Here is a 21,001-nt window from a genome sequence, read left to right on the forward strand (position 1 = left end):
TTCAGTGCACAGGCTGGATGGTGCTCACTGAATGAGATGACTATTCAATATTTCTTTTCATCCTCATCTTTCTATGTGCAGCCCATTGCCTTATTGGCCGCATTACTCACAAATGCCAAAGGCAGGAGGAAGGAACTATGCAGGCCATCCCAAACAAGTGCCACTAAATATGAAGCTGCACAGTGTTTTCAGTTATTAGAAGCAATCCCAGGGAGATGGGTAAGTGGGCAAATGGCAGGGGATGCTGTCAAAAGCACATGTTTATTCAATGGCTCTGCAGTTTAGCACATGGACATCAAAACCAGTATATATTTTCTATATATACACAAGAAAACTAAGTTAAAATACCGTTAGGGCTACAAAGTGAAGCATCCCAAAAGTCAGGAAATTCCAAAGTTAAGGCTGCCTGTACAACCTTAACTTTGCCCACTGTGTGTATACATTATGACTGGCCTTTAACTGCATAATCATACTGTATTTTTTCTAGAGCAACCCTGCCTCATTCGGAGTGAAAGTTGAACAATGATTGAGGCAGCTGTTTAATACTCATTTTTGCCCACAGTGTTCAATGTGAGCTCTGTTTCATTCACTACACATTCTGCAGTGGTCTGGAGCACCCCGACTCATGCAGTAAAAAAAGCTTCTCATTCAGCATCTAGTCTGCTCACTGAAGGAGAAATTCATCCCTGCACAGAGGAGCAGCACAAGGCCTATGCACCATTTATGCCCTACCTTGTGCTGGCCCATTGAACAGCAATGAATTCACCCTGAATGAGGCAGGAGCCCTGTGGAAAATACAGTATTTCATCATGTAAGTGATGCCTATAGAGGGAGATACAGTCCTCATGAGTGATTATCTCTAATGGAAGGGGCAGGTGTCACAGTCCAGAACACTACATGCACCTACTTGACTCTACACAAGAAATCAAATAAAACTGAGAAACTGAAATATCAAAATACAGTATAGATTTACCAGAGATGCATGAAGGCAAATCCATGTGCCCATTAACACACTTCCTGACTGAAGGGGTTGTGAGGGTATATCCTTCACTGCACATAAATTCCAGTGTGTGGTCACTCTGAATCAACTGTGCATGTCTTCGGCCATTGGACAGAAGCAGATTTTTGATCTCCAGTTGCTGTTTTGTGAGGCTACATGGTGCTAAAGAAAAACCAGAAAAAAATGAAAATGATAGGAATGTATCCTTGTCCAAATCTAGTAGCCCAAAATCCCATATAAAATTAATTATTCACCCAATAAGACAGAAATCATAATCTTAATTTATTACAAATGCCAAGGAAATAAGCCTTAAAACAGAATAATCCCTAAAGAGGATAAACTGATGATGTATGTTTATTGGCCAAAGTCTATTCTTTCTGCAAATGGCAAGCAAGGGCCTGCTCCTGCAAACTGGACGCATGCACGAGATCCCACTGAGACCAATGAGACTACTTACATTCGAAGCACTTTTGTGAATAAGAATTGCAGAAGTGCATCTAGGGCCTGCTCTTGTTGCTGGTGAAGTCACTGGGAACAAGATTGGTATAGACTTTGTAAGCAAGCCCATTTGTTCCTCCATACTGTAGCTGATATTTCTTGATGGAAAGGCCTCAGCCCTCCCCTTCCTACACTACTAAAAGGTACATCAATCATTTGAAATGAAAAGAGGCACTAAAAAGTTGTCAAATAGAAACAGAAGTTCTAAAATCCTACATCATGAACACAATTTACATGCAGACTTAGACATGAAAAGGACAGGGTAAAAGGAACAGTAATAAATCAATAAAATTAATTCCTGCTATACTTACCTGCCAGGACTGAAGTTTAGGGTTCAGTAATTTCCCCTCACAGATGATAACATCACAAACACCTAATATAGGTGTTTTAGGTGTTAATAGTGTCAAGAGATGGCAACAGTTATAGGAGAAGACACACACATGACTGAATTCAGGTCTTTGCAACTAAACAAGCATTTCATCTCATCAACTAAATTCAAAGGGTTGTCAAAATAGCAGTAGGTTGAGCTCCAAAATCCCCAGTGCTGCATTAAGAATAAATGATTTCTCATTAGAATGACTCTCTTACATTTTCAAACCTCACTTCAGTACGAGTGAACACAGACATCGGCTCGTGCCAGAGTATGTGTGTTAAATCAAATCACTCACCTGCACACAGTTTCTACATAGTCAGGAGACAATCAAAGCCATATTAGGCCGTGTACAGCATTTGGGTGGTCAAACGCACGTGACACAATAGCTTACATGGGTCTCTAAGCACCATGGGCAGATTTATGCAATAACCCATATACATATCCGTCCAGTTTGTATATAACTTTGTCTAAGTCAAGTAGCTAGGACTGCAATTATCCGAGGTCCTAACAAGCAGTATAATCTTACGGTATCCCCTAAAAAGATGAGAAGCCCCTGTACAATACCAAGTAGTTCTAGGATACTTTGCTTTTAATAAGACTCCCTCTTATATAGTGTAAGTAAAAACAGGGCCGGCTCTGGCTTTTTTGCCGCCCAAAGCAAAAAACGCCCGGCCGGCCAGAGCAGCAAAGGGGCGGGGAGGGGAGGAGGAAAACAAACCTGCCCCCGGCCGGAGTGGCGAAGGGGGAGGGGAGGGAACAAACCGGCCCCCGGCCGGAGCGGCGGGCGGGGGGACGACCAACTGGCCCGCCTGCCGGAGCGGCGAAGGAAAGAAAAAATAAAAACAAACAAAAAATGCCTGCGAGGCGGTGGGAGTGTGGGTGCAGGGGGACTCCCGGCCCTGCAGACCCTGGGCAGCGGAGTGCGCACCCCGGCTAGCGGGGGTGGGGGGGAGAGAGAAGGGGGGCGGCCAGGGCTTCCTTAAGCGGGGCGCTTGCCACGCGGCCCCTCCCGCTGCGCTGCCTGCGGGGAGGGCTCCGCGCCGCGCCGTTTGGCAGGCAGGGAAGGACGCGGGCTGCCCTACCGGGCTTGCTGCAGGGCGCTCCCCTCCTCCGCCCCCTACAGGGCGGTGGGAGCAGTAAACCAAAAAGAAAAAACCTGCAGGGGCGGCCAAAGCGGTGAAGCGCAAAACAAAACAAAACAAAACAAAACAAAACAAAACAAAAAAGGATTAGATGGAATGCTGCCCTTTGAAATCTGCCGCCCCAAGCACGAGCTTGCTCGGCTGGTGCCTGGAGCCGGCCCTGAGTAAAAATATCACATACGTTCAGTGTCCTGAACGTTACCCTGCTAGTTTAGTAGTGTATCAGCTAATTTGTTTAGTAAACTACATTAAAAGAAAATCAACCCACAGCCTGTCTCTAATAACAAAAACTAATATAGAATTAATGGACTTTCTTATAGAATTTTGGAATTTTAATCGCTTCCATGCCTATTACAATATTTGGTTGGACCTTTGCAGGTATGTTGAATATCTCACTTCTTTACACACCATAGCTATAGTATGTATATAGTACTCATCCCCAGGTTTATCTAGGCATATCCAGTTAGCACATCCCCCTCACTCAATGGCTTTTTCCCTGCTTTCAGGGGAGGACTTTTAGCGGTGAAGCAGGCCATGATAAATGGAGATATGCAGCCCTCTGGACCCTTCTCCAAGGTACAGCCTTGGGGGCCCATCAACTCCTATGAGACCACTGAAATGAGGATCTTGATAAATATTATTTGCCAATTTCTCCTAATGCTGCAGCTCTCTTCTCTTTCTTATGATAATACAATGGTGTTTCATCTCCATATTCTTTGTTATGGATATTTTTACACCATGCCTCCAGTATTCAGGTCCTGTGTCATTGCTCGCATTTAGGGTTATTAACAACAAAAATTGTGGAATTTGATAAAATGGAGAAAATTCTCTCTCTTCTGTAATATAAATAAATAGATGTAATATAAATTGTAATATAAATTTAGACGTTCTGTTGTCTTATTATAAAAGAGACCCACCTAATTCAAATTTCATATTTGAAACTATTTGGTGATCTGCAAAGATCTCATTAATAGAAACTCCTAGGGACCAGATATGGCTTGAGCCATAAACCAGATAGTTGGATCCAAGGATCAAGTGTGGTCCATCGGAAACATGAATCTGCTCTGAATTCTGACACCACTTCCCCCGCCCCCATAGTTGAGGAGCGTTTGAATTCATGGGTTTGATTTGGGTCCATCTCTACTAAAGAACCAACCTGTGGGAAAGAGCAAAGAAGCAGTTCCCCTTACCCAAACACTGTGGTGCAGGTGTCCAGGTTTTCCCACTGCACGTGATCCATTCAGGTCCTATCGGGGTGTATCCAGGATTGCACTTGTACTGCACTTTGTCACCTTCTCTATACTCCGATTTGTCATCACTAACAATCCCCCCAAAATCTATGGCAGGCGGCTCTTCACATGCTGGAGCTGCAATAGATGCACAAACATTATTGTTGTTGTTTGATGTAGGGAAATGTTCTAAGATCATTTGGCTTACTAATGAACACCTTACTGGTGGCTTTTCACAATTCATTCATTTTAATCATTTATAATTCATCTATCAACATGGTGCCTGGGAACATTACTGCACAACTCTCAGTCACTGCAATAACCTGACAGTAAAGGGAGAAAAGACGAGGAGAGAGATGCTTTACATTAGACTAAGGTTTGGCTGCACTGATGAGCCTTGCACCATGCACTGAAGATCAGCAACACAGAACTGACTCATCATAACAGGGAGCAAGCACCACAGTTGTGTACCCTCCACATGCAAGAATATCCTGCCTCCAGTCCCCAAGAGTGCACTTCAAGGGACTGTCTGCAGCTGTGCCTTGGCTGATCTGAACTGTCACAATGTGTCACACCATGTACAGTTTTATAGACTAAAACCAACATGTGGAACTGCTCACTATACAGCAAAAATATATATAGCAGAAAGAGGAGGTCTAGAGACAGGCAACTATGATGAGGAGCATGGAAAGAGCCAGAAAACTGAGACAATGAAGAATTTATTAATACGCTGCATGGTCCTGCTCCAAAAACCATCTTTGTTCAGATCCACAACAGTACTCTCTGAAATGGGTAAAAGCCCCTTTGCAATTCTTTCACAAACATCCTTGTAATTTAGGAGAAAAAAATGGATTGTGGATTACGAATTTAACCAATGGAGTTAATGTCGGGTTACAGTCAAAAGTAGATGAGCAGAAGATGAATTGGGCCTCATATGTATAACAGGGCTGGGGTGGAAAGCAGCATACAACAATAAATATGGAGGTCTCACTGCATTATATAATGTGGGCTCCAATATTGACCCCTCTTTTATCCCACATGATGGTCTGGTCCTTGTTTACCAACTAAATTGATACAGGCTGTCCTTTCTTCTGTAGGGTGGATTACACAATGCCTTGAAGATGGATGGGCTCCTTTACCAAAGTGTTTCCATGAGTAATTTAATGGTTGAAAAACTCTCTACCTTTGTCACATTGGTCCTTTCTTCCTGGCCATCAGATGAGCATTGTGCTCATGTATGGGGCAAAGTTTGGAGTTCATATGGGGAAATTTACAAGACTGAGGGATCTTAGGATTATGTCTGGATCTTTCTTTGTTTCTTCTTACTTTGACGAGTCACAATCTATTGTTTGAGAAGGTGTCAGTATCATAAATAAAAGAACTTACTGCCAGTGTCTGATTGTATTTAAATCATAAGGACATACATTTTATGTAAAGCACTAGAGCAGAAAGGTTTCAGAACTCTTTCTACTGACTGTTATTGCCTTAGGTATCTTGGGTTTCTTCTTGTGGTCCCTTTTCTCCACCCTACAGAAGAAAGGCAGGTACATTCAAATAATAAACTACTAAAGCTGAGGGGAGAACTGACCAGTGAGTATTCAGAACTTATGAAATTGATTTTTTCTTGCATGTACCTTGTAATATTATACATTTTAAACCTTTTTTTTAAATGAGACCCTGTGGCTACCGACATCTAGAAGATGGAGCATTAACTGTCTATTATGAATACTACAAAGAATGAGCCTTTCCAGCATGGTTAGGTGTGTCAATTTACTACAGATGGTTACATATCTAAAAGCAAGGACAGGTGGAATCTAATCAACTGTGCTAAAGAGGGCTGGGATCCAACGCCAAAATGCCTTAAAGTAAATGTATATTTGCCTTAATTTCTTAAATGTCTTTGTGTACTATATATACTAATAATTACATAAAGCAGCAGCAGCATTGGCAGGAACAAGGACTGGGGTGGGCCATGGGGCGGGCAGGGTGTACAACACTGCTCTATTCTGGTACCTACATCTCCCTGCCAAAATTGTCATCCAGGGGCATGAGCGTCTCTTTAAAAAGACTCCTCCTCATATCTGGCAGCAGCAGCATTAGAAGGAGCCAGGCCTGGGGACAGATCTTACGTAGACAGGTTGAGGGATTTGGAGAGGGGTTGGTTTTTTCTCTCCTTTTCCTTCCTTTCCAGTGCTGGACTCTCAACCAGCATTTCCATCCCTGAAGCAAAGGGATGGGGTTGAGTTTGGACTTGGTAGGTTTAGAATGATCAATTATAACCTGTGTGGGTAGAGACCTATGGGAAGGGGTATGGTAGGCTGAGAAATCTTCTGAACAGGAGTAGAGGCTCTTTAGTGCTTGGGGATATTCAGTTGTAAGGGTGGAAAAGAAAGTCTCTCAGAAAGGTGAAATGACTTCCAAAGTTCACACAACAAGTCAGTGGCAGAGTCGGGAGTAAAACCCAGGTCTCCTGATTCCCATGCCTGTGTCCTATCCACTAGACCAGTGTTTCTCAGCCAGAGTGTTGTGACCTCCAAGAGTCTCCAGCCCTGTTTCTACCACCACTCATCACAGCCTGATCCCAGACCCAGGCCAGTTCTTGCTCCCCTTCTGCAGCCTTGCACCTCAGCTGCAGACCCCAGTCACCTCAGTATATGTCCTAATTCTAGGTCTGAGTCCAGTCCCAAGTCAGCCCTTCTCCTGGGATACCATCATGCCAAATCTACACTATCTCTTCCACTGTTAATCACTGAGGGCACAAATCACCTCCTTTGAGAGTGCTGAAAGTCTGCAGGAAGACTGGTCCTGCTTTCATCCATGAGACTTTACCAGGTCCACCAGCCACCAAAATGTATCTCCACACTGGAGCTGGGAGCTGCACTGAGCACACATCCTCTCTCCCTCTTCCTGGTCTGCTCCAGACTCCCCTAATTCAACGCCCCACCTCGCTGCCTCCCCACACTCTTAGCAGTTTGGAATGCAGTTCAATGCTGTAGTAGTTAGCATTTATCATTTTAAGAGATTTGCACTTACAGCTTTGTGCCCTCAGTGATTAACAGTTTAATCAGTGAGCGCTTAATCATTTAGGGTGACTTGGCTAATGGTTACACAGACAATCATAACTTTTTAGTTTCAAAACTAAAATTCTAATTGCTTATATTAGGCATGGGGCTGTGCAATAACTGGCACTGTACAGATTTTTGAGCATATGAACTATTCTGTCTTACAGCTAGAAATGGCAGAAATATCATGTGGTTTTTCTTACTTTTGCTTTTAGAAAAAGACTCATTTTTTGAGGCCTGGATGTTTGAAAAGTTTTTATTCTACATTTGAAAAACTACCTGAAAATCTCCCTTAGATTAATTATAAAGTTGCTGTCAGGAATAACTACTGCTCATGGAAATGTAGAAGAGAGGAGTGGGTCAAATTGGATTATAATTGGATTTTGTGTGAATGAAGTAGTGTTGTGAGCATGCACAGTACTTTACAGAGCTCAAACAAGGACCAGGTCCCTTCTCCAAAGAGCTTACAGTCAATCACAGACCATCACAATGCACAGGATAGCAGTTCTGGTACCAGGACAGTAGGCTCAGACACATTGGTGGTTAAAATGATGTAGAAAGTGACAATGGAAGAGGTGAATTCTAAGGAGGGGGTCTGAAGTAGAGGATCCTTTTTGCACAGAGTGGGAGTGTCTTGATAGGAGGCGCAAAGCCACAAGAAGCTCACACTTCAATCACAATATAATTGCAATCACACCTTCCTGACACTCATGACTCATGCAGGTGGGTGAGAAAGGGTTAAAAATATTCAGGGGGTCAGAATTTTGGTCTTCAGCCTCATTCTTTGGTCACAGGCTCTAAGGGGCATGGTGGGCTGTGGAGTCAGCATGCTTAGCTCTTGGTTAGGATCTTGGCAGGAGGGAGCAACTTGTGTTTCTCTGTAGCAAATCTTCAGACTCTGAGTCAGTCAGTGATAAGTGGGTGAATAATGACTTAGCATGAAGCCTTCGGGGCTTGGGATGAAATCCTGGTGCCATGGAAGTCAATGGCAAAACTCCTATTGACTTCTGTGGGGCCATGTTTTCACCCTTGGGTAGCAGCTGATGAGTTGGGAATGGAATTGCTTCAAGAGCAGTCAGAGGATACTTTAAAGAAAAAAATGCCCAATTGCTAGAAAAGATGCCCAGTTGCTAGATGATCTTAATCTTTTTGTCTTTAGGAAAGTGTTCTGTCAGGCATATGGAAGATGGTAAATTTATATGTAACTATGGGAAAACCTACCAAGAAGTTGATGAAATTTCATGTGTTTGCGCTCATAAATATAGTCCTGAAAATCTGCACACCAAAGTTATATGCACAAATAATAACTGGCCACCTTCTCCAAGATGCACCCATAACAGTAAGCAGCATTTATGTTCTGTTGTGTTTCTGTTTAAAACTCTAGACGTTACTATCTTGGTCTGCCTAATATAAACACAAAAATACCAGTTCTAGCAGGTGACGTGTCATGGCAATGTACATTTCTGACGTGAGCAACTCTGTGATCATATTGCTGTGATATTCGCCCTTCCTCACTCAGTCCGTCCCTGCTGTTTGTCACCCCCACTGGTTGTGTCATATCTAGTAGTTAGATTGTAAACTCCTTGGAACAGGTACCAGGTATTTCCTCATCTTCTGTGAAGAGCTGATTGTACTTTTGGGCGCAATAAATAACAGTAATAATGCTCATCCTGCACCTGTTTCTCCTTATCCCCACTCCACAGCCTGTCTCTGCTCCCTGTGCTCCTCACCCCACTGAAGTTCAGTCAAGCTACTTCCTCCTCCTCCTCCAGGCTGACTGGGAACCAGTAGTGTGAACAATGAGAGTGCAGGAGAGAGTCTCCCTGCTCTCAGTTTTGGCTCCTGGCACCACAGTGGCCCTTAAAAGTCGGGAGGAGCAATTAGCAGGAAAGTCCTGCACAACACCTGCAGCCCTGGAGCATGCGCGGTGCAGACAGAATCTTGAGACAATTTCTCTGTCAAACTCTAACAAGTCCCCACTGGGCAAACTGAGATTTTCCTGTGCTTATAACTTGGCCAGATTTGGGGAGTACAGAAAAAGTCACATCCCTGACACCAGGTGGAAACCCCAGCCAGATTTCAATTTCCTACTCCAAAGAACGTGGGTGCTAGAGTTCCTTAACAAAACACTTGTAAGAATATGTCAACACACGCAAAACAAAATATTCTTTCCTCATTTCATTGTTATAAATGGCTGAAATATCTATTTTAACAGAAACTTTCCAAACAAAATTCAAACTGAGGAAGACACTCAGCATAGCCAATTTCAGCCACAATGATTAAAGTTTAACAAAGTTATAAGTAACTGAAAACTAGGTCTTATAATGGAAAGTGTTGGGCATCCTATTAACAGCCATCACTACTTGAGCCATCTATAATCCAGCCAAATTGTGACATTTAGCGACTAGCCCGTGTCCAGGACATATACAATCTGATGGTCTGAGTTATTTTATTTCTCACCCCCATAAACTTTTCCTACCAGTCAGGAAATGATAGCTTTACAAATTATTGCATAACAGCAATTGGAAGGCGGAGCCATCACTTCAACACATTTCACAACACCCAGAGGAACATGCTACAACCATCCAAACAGATAGTATAAGGCACACACTTCCCCTGTCTGATAGGATGCTATAGCAGGCTTCTTGTGGCACATCTTGAAATAGGTAACCAGCCATTTTTTGTGCATTCTGCTGTCTTTTCCCTGTTGTCCGAATCAAAGTGAAATCTACAATTACAGTCTACTCTGATTGTATCCTCTTTTCTGAACACTCTTTTGAGGGCGGTAGTTTCCATTATTCACTGCTGGAGGATCACATGCAATTACTAAACAGAAAGACAAAGAAGTTTAACTGGAAACAGGACATTAGGCTGTAAATTCCCTTCAATTAACATTATTTATATCCATCTTTTTTCCCCCCTAACTCCAAGGATTGCATTATAGAAGCACTTTCTGCATAATATTGTCAAAGTGAGATCCCTGTGGACTTGATGAAGTCTATAGCTCTTCTCCTATCTTTGCTGCTGGGAGGATCTGCTTAAGGTAATTTTATTTTATTTTTTAAGTGGGGAGCAGGTAGTTGTTGTTATAAGTGTCACTCTGATTAGGATGGAAAAGCTTTATAAAAAAAGGAGAGTCTTGCAGTGAGACCAAAAGTTGGACAGATATGATTTGTCTAATCTCTTCTGGAAGTTCATCCCACAGCTGGAACCCTTTCACCAAAAGTGCCTTATATCCCGCTCACACACACTCCTAGGCTGGTGATGGCATTGTCCCAGAAGAGTGCAACAGTCTTGCCATGTCATAAATGCAGATGTGATTTCCAATGTAGTTGGGACCTGATCTATTGGCTTTGTGATCAAGATCAGGAGACCACCCACAATATATGGGTTCCGGGGGCAGAACCCTCCCTGCTAATTCCAGGTGGAAGGTCTACCCCTTCCTCTAAACAGATAAGCTGGTTTAATTGTGAGTAGACCCTGGCAGGATTAACCCAGAGGTCAGAAATGCTGAACATAATCCTTAGTATTCAAATAAAACAAGAATCTTACAAACAAGACTCCTTGGCTGCACAACCCTGATTTATCCCCAGAGTAGGTCCCCTTTAATAATTAGGTTTCAGATGGATCCTCCTTTCCTGCCACTAAACATAAATAGCCCTTATCTACTCAGGAACCCCACAGTGTCCTGGAAAGTCATCACTCCAAGACATATTTTACTATATGACATCGTAGGAATGGACAAAGCAGGTCTGGTGTCAGAAATCAAAATGCCCATCACTCTATACGCATATGTAAGGTTCCTGTCTCCATGGTATCTATAAATCAGGCCCACATGCCAGAGTGTTTTCTTCCATCCATATAACACTGAATCTGGGAGTGGCACAAAACACAATTTCTAAACAAACCAGAACACAACGAATATCATTACAATTCACATAGTGTGGCATAAATAATAGATATATGAATACATGAGTGAATCTCATCAGCTGTTCTGATAACAGAAGTAACACATACAGATGTACTCAGCTTTTGCACTCTGAATGCTGCTATATTTTGGGGGATGCACTCAGCTCTGTTTTAACAGGCAGTAGCTCTGACATGTGGAAATATTCTCTAGAACTACCCAAAAATGAGACTCAATAACACACCTTCTGCCTTCAAAGATTTTCATTCATTCTGTTGTTAATGGCTTTCTCCTGTTTACTGAATATTCGATTGTTTTGTCCTTGTAAAGCGGGGTTGGGGATGTCTCCACTATCAAATGATGTGAGCTGAAGTTGTATATTTGAGAGTTCACTGGAACAGCACTTGACTGTGTGCAGCATTGAGCGTATTTAATATCACCCCACACCAGGGAAGAGTTAAGCTAAAGTGTTGTTGAATATTTGGTTCCTTTTGCATCTTACCTTGTCCCTTAGCAGAGAAAGCCCAGAGTATCTGAATGATGATACAGCTCAGCAAAGTCATTCTGAGGATTGACCAATTAAATCCAGTACTTGCAATGGCTGATGTTGAGCTCTGTGCTTCTCTACATTCTGTCCTCAGCAACTGCTTTTGAAACTGATCATGCTTTCTACTCCCACTCAATACCTCTCTCTATCACCTCTCTTTCAACATCAAGATACCAGAGATAACATATGTAAACTCCACTGGGAATACTGTCCAACTTGTTTTTTTTCATTCTCCTTTTTGATTACATGGAATTTCTCCCCTCACAGTATGATGTGGAAGATACCTTGTGTTTGTCTCAGCAGAAGTATCAACTACTCAGTGTTCAGACACATCCCTCATGTATCAATATCAGATAAACACAGGTTGCTTAAAATACATTTTTGGTCTTCAGAAAGCTTCATTATGCAAAATGAGCAATTAATTCTTTACCACCAGGGTTTAAATACTACAATCTGTTCACCAAAGGGTTCATGCAGAGTTTCTGTGGGTCTGAAGAGACCTGGCATTTTGAAAGGCTGGAAAGGGAGTTCATGACTTATTCAATTGTTAAATGAGGGATTTCCTGGCTTTGGGAAGATTGAGAACCACATGTACAAGAAGTGTTTGGTGGAATTTTCAAAAATTCCCATTTAGAAAAATAATTGATGTAACTACCAGTTTTTATAAACCATCTTTCTTCTTTCTTCAGAACCATTCACTACATACAATCGATAGACTGATATTCCAACATGCCTGACTATTCCATTTGGCACAAGCATTTCAAATAAATGTGGCATAGTGAAAGACTTTGGTTGCTGAAGTTGCTCCAAACTAAAAACATTTCAATTGACTTAAAATGCCCTTTTTGTTAATGTTTCCAATTTGCTGAAGTTTTTCAAAATTCTTGGATTCCATTTGCCCTTACTGAAATGTTTTTTTCCAGTTTTTCTGAACTCCCAGCCAACCAAACAAATCAGTTCTTCACCCAGCTCCAATTCGATCATGTCGGACTATTTCATCTGGCACATGCATTTCAAAAAAGCAGTGTGAATCTCTGAAAGATTTCAGTCTGCAATGTAAGAAACCTTGATACTCACCCCAGCGCTGCCAGATTTGACCTTTGTTTAAACTCCCACTTACTTTACCTGCAAACAAGGAGAAGAGCAGCAGAGATGCACAGCAACATAAACAGGTATAGTACAAGAGGAGACAAACACATAGGTCACTCCGACCAATGCCTCTTCCACAAGGCAACAGGGGGATTTTTTGGAGTGGGCACTCACTCAGGACTAGCCCAACCATGCACTGTTCAGCAAAGAGACATCTATGGCCAGTCTGAGCATTGTACTGTCAGGCCAAAAACCACTTACTCCAGAGCACTGAACTAAATAGCTAATGTTTTGATTAATGCATTTTCAGAGACAGGTGCAGTAAACAAGTTGAGTACTGGGGGAGTTCATTGGTCCCTCCCCATCATTTGTTCTGAACCAGTGCACATAAAAGCAATATAAGAACCTGCCATTTTAGAAAGCAGAGTCTTTTTCTGAGGGGGTTAATGTATCTTGGAAATCCTTGAATGAATTTACTCCAAATTTGCACCATATGCTCTAGTCCTACACCTGAAATGTTACAGCAATTTTCAAGGCAAACTCCCTATGCCTGTTGATTTTAGAGAACTTTGAAAAATTGCCCATAAAGAGATTCAAGCTTAGATAGGAGCTGCCCTATAACCAATGTTCAGAAGCCACAGATGTTCTGTTTTACTAAACAGCCAAAAACACAAGCTGGTCGGAACTTTTTGGTGGTTACCCTCAATGTTGCAAACACCCTCGCTTCTTCTCTAATACCTTCCCTAGGATCTCCTGGATCCCAAAATATATTTCCTGTCTCTCTTGCTTTATGACAGACCCCCTTCTCTTGCACATACATCAGTTTTTGATTAACAATTTGCTGGGTCCCTCTCTCTGAAGGTGGCAGGATTTTCAGGATACACTTGTATGGGCCCCAGCGCTTTCCCCTCTTCAAAAGGTAGCAGAATGAGGTATAGCTGGGCTGGCAGGTGCAGGAGACAGAACAGTGATGGTATATCTATAGTAGAGTTTTACCTTGAATTAATTGATTACCAATTAACTAAAGTTAGTAAAAGTCTGTAAAAGCTAGTCTGAACTCTCCTCAAACATTTGTCCCAGAATACTAACATAATTTGACCTAGACATCAGTCTAGGAATCATTACCTCTGGTTAACCACAAACATTTGGGAAGTGTCCAAACTACCCTTTACACTCACATTAAGTCCCTGGAGTAAATTGGCAGTAAAAAACTCTAGTGACGCCAAGTCCTGAGACATACATTTTGGCTGTGGAGGGTAGCATTGTGCAAGCACAAGTGTTTATCAAACATTGATCAGAAGTTCATTGGCCAAACAGACACTTTGAATTCTGGCAAGAAGCAGCACTGTATGTGGTAAACCATGTTTTGAAGGCTAGAGAGAGAAAAATTGTCATCATGGAGGCCTCTTGGGTAACTTATCCTGGGGTTTTGAGTGGAGTTAACCACTCTTCCACTTAAGATAGGACCAACCAACTTCCACCCAAGAATCTTACTGCTAAGATAAACCAAACATATTACACAATGGGGGAACATATGGAGCAGCTGTCATTGTTGTAGAAGCGTGTGGGGTGCGGCTGCAGAGAACGAAGGTCACCCTCTATTTCTGGAAGTTGGTTCAAAGGGCAGAACTGGACAGGCAGGCAGGCTGCATCTTACTGCAGGCGAACATTGCGTTACCTAATGTTTAAACAGTTTAGTTGTTAAATAGCAATCCTTGCCTTATGAGGAACACCAGCAGGTAGAGTTGTCCCGTCCTGACGAATCACCCACAGGCAGAGGTTGAGGGAGGGAGGATTAAAACTGAGATATTCTGTTCATGGAGTTTTCCCCCAGAATGTTCATTGGGGCATGTGTTTTGCACCCCCCAGAACCTGCAGATCCTGGGAGATGTGCTGAGGCACAGAACCTTCCATGCAGCACTGAAGCTAAGGCTTCCCCCAGCTCCTTCCCCTTAAGGAGGGCTCCCCAGAGCAAAGTGGCTCCATGCAAAATTCAGTGCAGATTCAAGTGTGCCCTGGCCCTACTCCCATCCCTCCCACGCACAGATTCTTTGGCTCAAAGTCCTTCTCTAACTTTTTCTTCTTAGACGCCCAGATTCTGAAGCCCTACCTCAGATTTTACTCAGTCCTTACTCTGGCATAACCCCATTGGCTTCTGTGAGCAACAACTGAGTAAGAATTTCTTCATTTAGTGCAACAGAAAATGCCCCCCCAGGGGCCGCAGCGCTTCCTGGAGCGGCACGGTGCCGGGGACAGGGCAGGCATGCAGGGAGCCTGCCCTGGCCCCAGTACGCGCCGCTGCCACCCCGGAGCCCGAACCCCTCCTGCACCCTGCCCCCCAACTCCCAGCCCTGAGCCCCCTTGTACACCCCGCACCCCTCCTGCACCCCGCACCCCTCCTCTGCCCAGGTGTGAAAGTAAGTTAGGCGGGGCCTCGGGCAGAAGGGGCGGGGTGGGGCTGGGGGTCAGCATCCCCCAACCAGCCCTTTCAGGCCTCCTGGCCCACGCCACCCAGGGCTCCCGTGTTGATTTAAAAGACCCAGGGTTCCAGACGCCGCTGCTGCACCCCAGGCCCTTTTAAAATTGCCGGCCCCAGGGCAACTGCTCCCTTTGCCCCCCCCCCCCCCGCCCATCGGAGGCTGTGGGCGGGGGGGGGGGCAATGGAGCAGAGACATTAAAGCGCTGCAGGGCCCTTTGCAGTGGCACTGCTTTAACGTTGCTGCGCCCCCGCAGGAATGTTAAAGCACTGCCGCAGGAACATTAATGTCCCTGCCCCTTTTGCCTCCCCTGTCGGCGGCCCTGCCGGTACAGACCCTACCAGCAGGGCCACCAACGGGGGGAAGGGGTAGCGATGTTAAAGCATTTTAACGTTAATGCGGGTATCCATAGCAGTGCCGCTGTAACTGTGGATGCTCTCATTATTATGGAGGTTCTGGTCATGGCTCCATAGTTAAGGTGATGTTGGAATTTGTACTGAAAGCAGGACTAAACCCCCTTTGTTACATAGTTTAAATAGTTATTTTGCACTAAACTTGGCTCAGTTTCTCTTCATAGGCTAATTGAAATTTCTATATCATTTCCTTGACGACAGATATTTTCAGGTTTATTTTGAAAGGCTTTATAGCTAAAAATATTAGCAAGGTATTTTTTTTTTTTTTGCAAAGTTCGCATACTGTATCTGTGGAGATCATAGAATCATAGAATCATAGAATATCAGGGTTGGAAGGGACCTCAGGAGGTCATCTAGTCCAACTCCCTGCTCAAAGCAGGACCAATTCCCAACTAAATCATCCCAGCCAGGGCTTTGTCAAGCCGGGCCTTAAAAACCTCCAAGGAAGGAGACTCCACCACCTCCCTAGGTAACGCATTCCAGTGCTTCACCACCCTCCTAGTGAAATAGTGTTTCCTAATATCCAACCTAGACCTCCCCCACTGCAACTTGAGACCATTGCTCCTTGTTCTGTCATCTGCCACCACTGAGAACAGCCGAGCTCCATCCTCTTTGGAACCCCCCCTCAGGTAGTTGAAAGTAGCTATCAAATCCCCCCTCATTCTTCTCTTCTGCAGACTAAACAATCCCAGTTCCCTCAGCCTCTCCTCATAAGTCATGTGCTCCAGACCCCTAATCATTTTTGTTGCCCTCCGCTGGACTCGTTCCAATTTTTCCACATCCTTCTTGTAGTGTGGGGCCCAAAACTGGACACAGTACTCCAGATGAGGCCTTACCAATGTCGAATAGAGGGGAACAATCACGTCCCTCGATCTGCTGGCAATGCCCCTACTTATACAGCCCAAAATGCCGTTAGCCTTCTTGGCAACAAGGGCGCACTGTTGACTCATATCCAGCTTCTCGTCCACTGTGACCCCTAGGTCCTTTTCTGCAGAACTGCTGCCTAGCCATTCGGTCCCTAGTCTGTAGCAGTGCATGGGATTCTTCCGTCCTAAGTGCAGGACTCTGCACTTGTCCTTGTTGAACCTCATCAGGGTTTTTTTGGCCCAATCCTCTAATTTGTCTAGGTCCCTCTGTATCCGATCCCTACCCTCTAGTGTATCTACCACGCCTCCCAGTTTAGTGCCATCGGCAAACTTGCTGAGAGTGCAGTCCACACCATCCTCCAGATCATTAATAAAGATATTAAACAAAACCGGCCCCAGGACCGACCCTTGGGGCACTCCGCTTGAAACCGGCTGCCAACTAGACATGGAGCCATTGATCACTACACGGTGAGCCCGACGATCTAGCCAGCTTTCTATCCACCTTACAGTCCATTCATCCAGCCCATACTTCTTTAACTTGGCGGCAAGAATACCGTATCAAAAGCTTTGCTAAAGTCAAGGAATAACACATCCACTGCTTTCCTCTCATCCACAGAGCCAGTTATCTCATCATAGAAAGAGACTATTGAGTGTTGTAAGAGGACTAGGGGAAGTGATTACTGAAGTCAGGGAATAAATCAAGGACAGTCCCAGGAGGCATTTGTGAGTGAATGTAGCTTAGCGCAACAGAGAACACCAGCTACCATTGTAAATGTGTCTGGTCTGTTTCTGAGACACTGATACTGCAGAGCTATACTGTTCTGCTGCTACTATGGACATGTATTGCACAAAAAGATAAGTTGTTAAAATGAAAGACATGCTCTTAACTGATAGATAGCGAGTGTCTTGTAAAACGTATTGCTACAATATTTGACAAAGTATAGAGAAAAGTTTGATATAAATTATTTCAGAAGTCATCTTTAATAGGGAGTTCTTTGACTTAGAACCTACAGGTCTGTTTATCTTGGGCCATCCAGCCAGCTTCTGACATCAAGATGCATCAATGTGATGCCATATTGTAGAAGTCAGTGAGCCATAACTGAGACCTGATTTTCAGAGATGCTGAACTCCTATTAAGTTTATTTGGAGCCGTGGAGGCTCAGCACTTTTGAAAATTAGGCCCCTAGTTTAATAATTCCTGTCCATATTAGTTATGGAGAAAAATCCTTTCAAATAAGAACTTTGTGCTAGACTCCTATATGACTTCCTAGTGCCATTTTATAATTTTTAACCAAACAGTGGTGATTATATGCATCTTTGCAGATACATTATATATCCCACGTCTTTATGCAGGGCCAGGGCCAGGGCTTGGGGAGCGGGAGGGAGTGCGGGGTGTGGAAGGGGGTGTGGTGTGGAGGAAGGGGCTTGGGGCTAGGGCTTGGGGCAGAGGCAGGGGTGAAAGTGAGCCGGTATGGGCCGGTACTCCGTACCGGTAAGAACCTGCACCGGCCCATACCCAGCCCACATTAAAGTGCTGCTGCGGCAGTGCTTTAATGTCCCTGCCCCTTTTGCCTCCCCTGTTGGCAGCCGTGCCGGTAGGGTCCGTACTGGCAGGGCCGCTGACAGGAGAGGGGGAAGGGGCAGCAACATTTTACCCGCATGGCCCCACAGTATGCCAACATTTTTATGGCTGACTTAGAACAGCGCTTCCTCAGCTCTCATCCCCTAGTGCCCCTCCTCTACTTGCACTACATTGATGACATCTTCATCATATGGACCCACGAGAGGGAGGCCCTTGAAGAATTCCACCTGGATTTCAACAATTTCCACCCCACCATCAACCTCAGCCTGGACTAGTCCACACAAGAGATCCACTTCCTTGAAACTACAGTGCAAATAAGTGATGGTCACATAAACACCACCCTATACCGGAAACCTACTGATTGCTATACTTACCTACATGCCTCCAGCTTCCATCCAGGACACATCACACAATCCATTGTCTACAGCCAAGCCCTAAGATACAACCGAATTTGCTCCAATCCCTCAGACAGAGACAAACACCTACATGATCTTTATCAAGCATTCTTAAAACTACAATACCCACCTGGGGAAGTGAGAAAACAGATTGACAGAGCAAGATGGGTACCCAGAAGTCATCTACTACAGGACAGGCCCAACAAGGAAAATAACAGAACACCACTGGCCATCACATACAACCCTCAGCTAAAACCTCTCCATCACATCATCAACAATCTACAACCTATCCTGGAAAATGATCCCTCACTCTCACAGACCTTGGGAGGCAGGCCAGTCCTTGCTTACAGACAGCCCCCCAACCTGAAGCAAATACTCACCAGCAACTACACGCCACACCAAAGAAACACTAACCGAGGAACCAATCCCTGTAACAAACCTCGTTGCCTACTCTGTCTCCATATCTACTCTAGCGGCACCATCAGATGACCCAACCACATCAGCCACACCATCAGGGACTCATTCACCTGCACATCTACTAATGTGATATATGCCATCATGTGCCAGCAATGCCCCTCTGCCATGTACATTGGCCAAACCGGATGAAGAATACGTAAAAGAATAAATGGACACAAATCAGAAATCAGGAACAGTAACATACAAAAGCCAGTAGGAGAACATTTCAATCTTCCTGGACATTCTATAACAGATTTAAAAGTAGCCATACTTGAACAAAAAAACTTCAGAAACAGACTTCAAAGAGAAACTGCAGAACTAAAATTCATTTGCAAATTTAACACCATTAATTTGAGCCTGCATAGGGACTGGGAGTGGCTGGCTCACTACAAAAGCAACTTTACCTCTCCTGGAATTGACACCTCCTCATCAATTATTGGGAATGGACTACATCAAAGCTCAGTGGTTTGAGCATTGGCCTACTAAACCCCGGGTTGTGAGTTCAATGCTTGAGGGGGCCATTTAGGGAACTGGGGTAAAAATCTGTCTGAGGAGTGGTCCTGCTTTGACCAGGGGGTTAGACTAGATGACCTCCTGAGGTCCCTTCCAACCCTGATATTCTATGATCCACCCTGATTGAATTGGCCCTGTCAACACTGGTTCTCCGCTTGTGAGGTAACTCCCTTCTCTTTGTGTCAGTATAATAATGCCTGCATCTGTAATTTTCACTCTATGCATCTGAAGGAGTGGGTTTTTTACCCACGAAAGCTTATGCCCAAATAAATCTGTTAGTCTTTAAGGTGCCACCAGACTCCTTGTTGTTTTTATTAGCTAGATTAACACTTATTCTAAACTAGACACCATCAAATTAGGCCTGAATAAAGACTGGGAGTGGATGGGTCACTATAAAAAGTAATTTTCCCTCTGCTGATACTCACACCTTCTTGTCAACTATTGGAAATGGGCCACCTTGATTGCATTGGCCTCGTTAGCGCTACAAAAGTAATTTTCCCTCCCTTGGTATTCACCCCTTCTTGTCAACTGTTGGGAATAGGCCACTTCCACCTTAATTGAATTGGCTCGTTAGCACTGACCACCCCCCCACTTGGTAAGACAACTCCCATCTTTTCATGTGCTAGAATAGATATTCTCCTTACTGTCTTTTTCACTCCATGCATCTGATGAAGTGGGTTTTAGTCCACGAAAGCTTATTCCCAAATAAATTTGTTAGTCTCTAAGGTGCCACAAGGACTCCTCGTTGTTTTTACTTATTCCAATGTCCACTGAAGTCAAAAGGAATCTTTCCATCAATGAACATTAGATTGGGCACATATAAACCTACATGCTTCAGGGCATAAATCCAACTATTTGGGGTTGGAAAGAAATTTCCCCTATGGGCAAATTATTCTGTAATTGCCCTTTATGGGATTTCTTAAAACTTCTCCCTGAAGCACTGAGCACTGCCAGGAACAGTATGTTACACTAGCTGGACTATAGGTCAAATCATGCGTGACAACTCCTAATCTTCTTTTGGAAACCAAGTTATTGTTTCTGCTCACCGATTCGATGACTGAAACATTTCCGAAGGAGGTTAATGAGTAACAAATAGCAAAAACTAACAAAACACATATCAAGTGACTTTCATAACCATTTGTGTTCCAATTTGTAAAGCTTGCAGGATTTTAAGATGTTTTCACAAATAGACACTTTCTTTCTGAATATTTATTAGCAAAAATGTAACAATACACATTCAACAGCGAACATGAACTCCGATTTTATTTGAGAAAGTATTAATGAATCAGCTTTCAAAAATATTTGCCTAGCTCTAAGTATTTAATAAGTGTGACTATTTCACAAAGAGCGATTAAGAGCCAGTTTTTAAAGGTATTTAGGCACTTAACTGCTTTTGGTTTCAATGGGACTTAGGTCCATAAAGATTCAGATAAATTCCTACTTGAATACTCC

At 43.7% G+C, this 21,001-nt stretch overlaps 1 protein-coding gene across 1 annotated transcript; it reads right to left on the reverse strand.

Annotated features, from left to right (window-relative positions):
• Positions 1-295: 295 nt before the first annotated feature.
• LOC113407285 (coagulation factor XIII B chain-like) lies at positions 296-11,816 on the reverse strand. The gene is made up of 4 exons (XM_026655614.1): positions 11,714-11,816; positions 4,204-4,380; positions 974-1,162; positions 296-315 (listed from the first exon to the last, which is right to left on the reverse strand). The coding sequence occupies exons 1-4, from the start codon at positions 11,772-11,774 to the stop codon at positions 296-298; spliced, it is 447 nt and encodes a 148-aa protein (XP_026511399.1). The 5' UTR covers positions 11,775-11,816.
• Positions 11,817-21,001: the final 9,185 nt, after the last annotated feature.

This window comes from Terrapene carolina, unplaced genomic scaffold (assembly GCF_002925995.2).
Source record: "Terrapene carolina triunguis isolate 2854851 unplaced genomic scaffold, T_m_triunguis-2.0 Scaffold210, whole genome shotgun sequence".
In the NCBI taxonomy this organism is placed as follows: Eukaryota; Metazoa; Chordata; order Testudines; family Emydidae; genus Terrapene; species Terrapene triunguis.

What these genes read in the sequence shown, in the direction of transcription:
- LOC113407285 (XM_026655614.1), bottom strand. Translation starts at nt 11,774, where the DNA reads ATGACTTTGCTGAGCTGTATCATCATTCAGATACTCTGGGCTTTCTCT. An exon ending in TTTCTCTGCTAAGGGACAAG is followed by an intron (nt 4,381 to 11,713) that starts GTAAGATGCAAA and finishes CATCTATTGCAG; the next exon opens with CTCCAGCATGTGAAGAGCCG. An exon ending in TTTGCCTTCATGCATCTCTG is followed by an intron (nt 316 to 973) that starts GTAAATCTATAC and finishes GTGTATATATAG; the next exon opens with AAAATATATACTGGTTTTGA.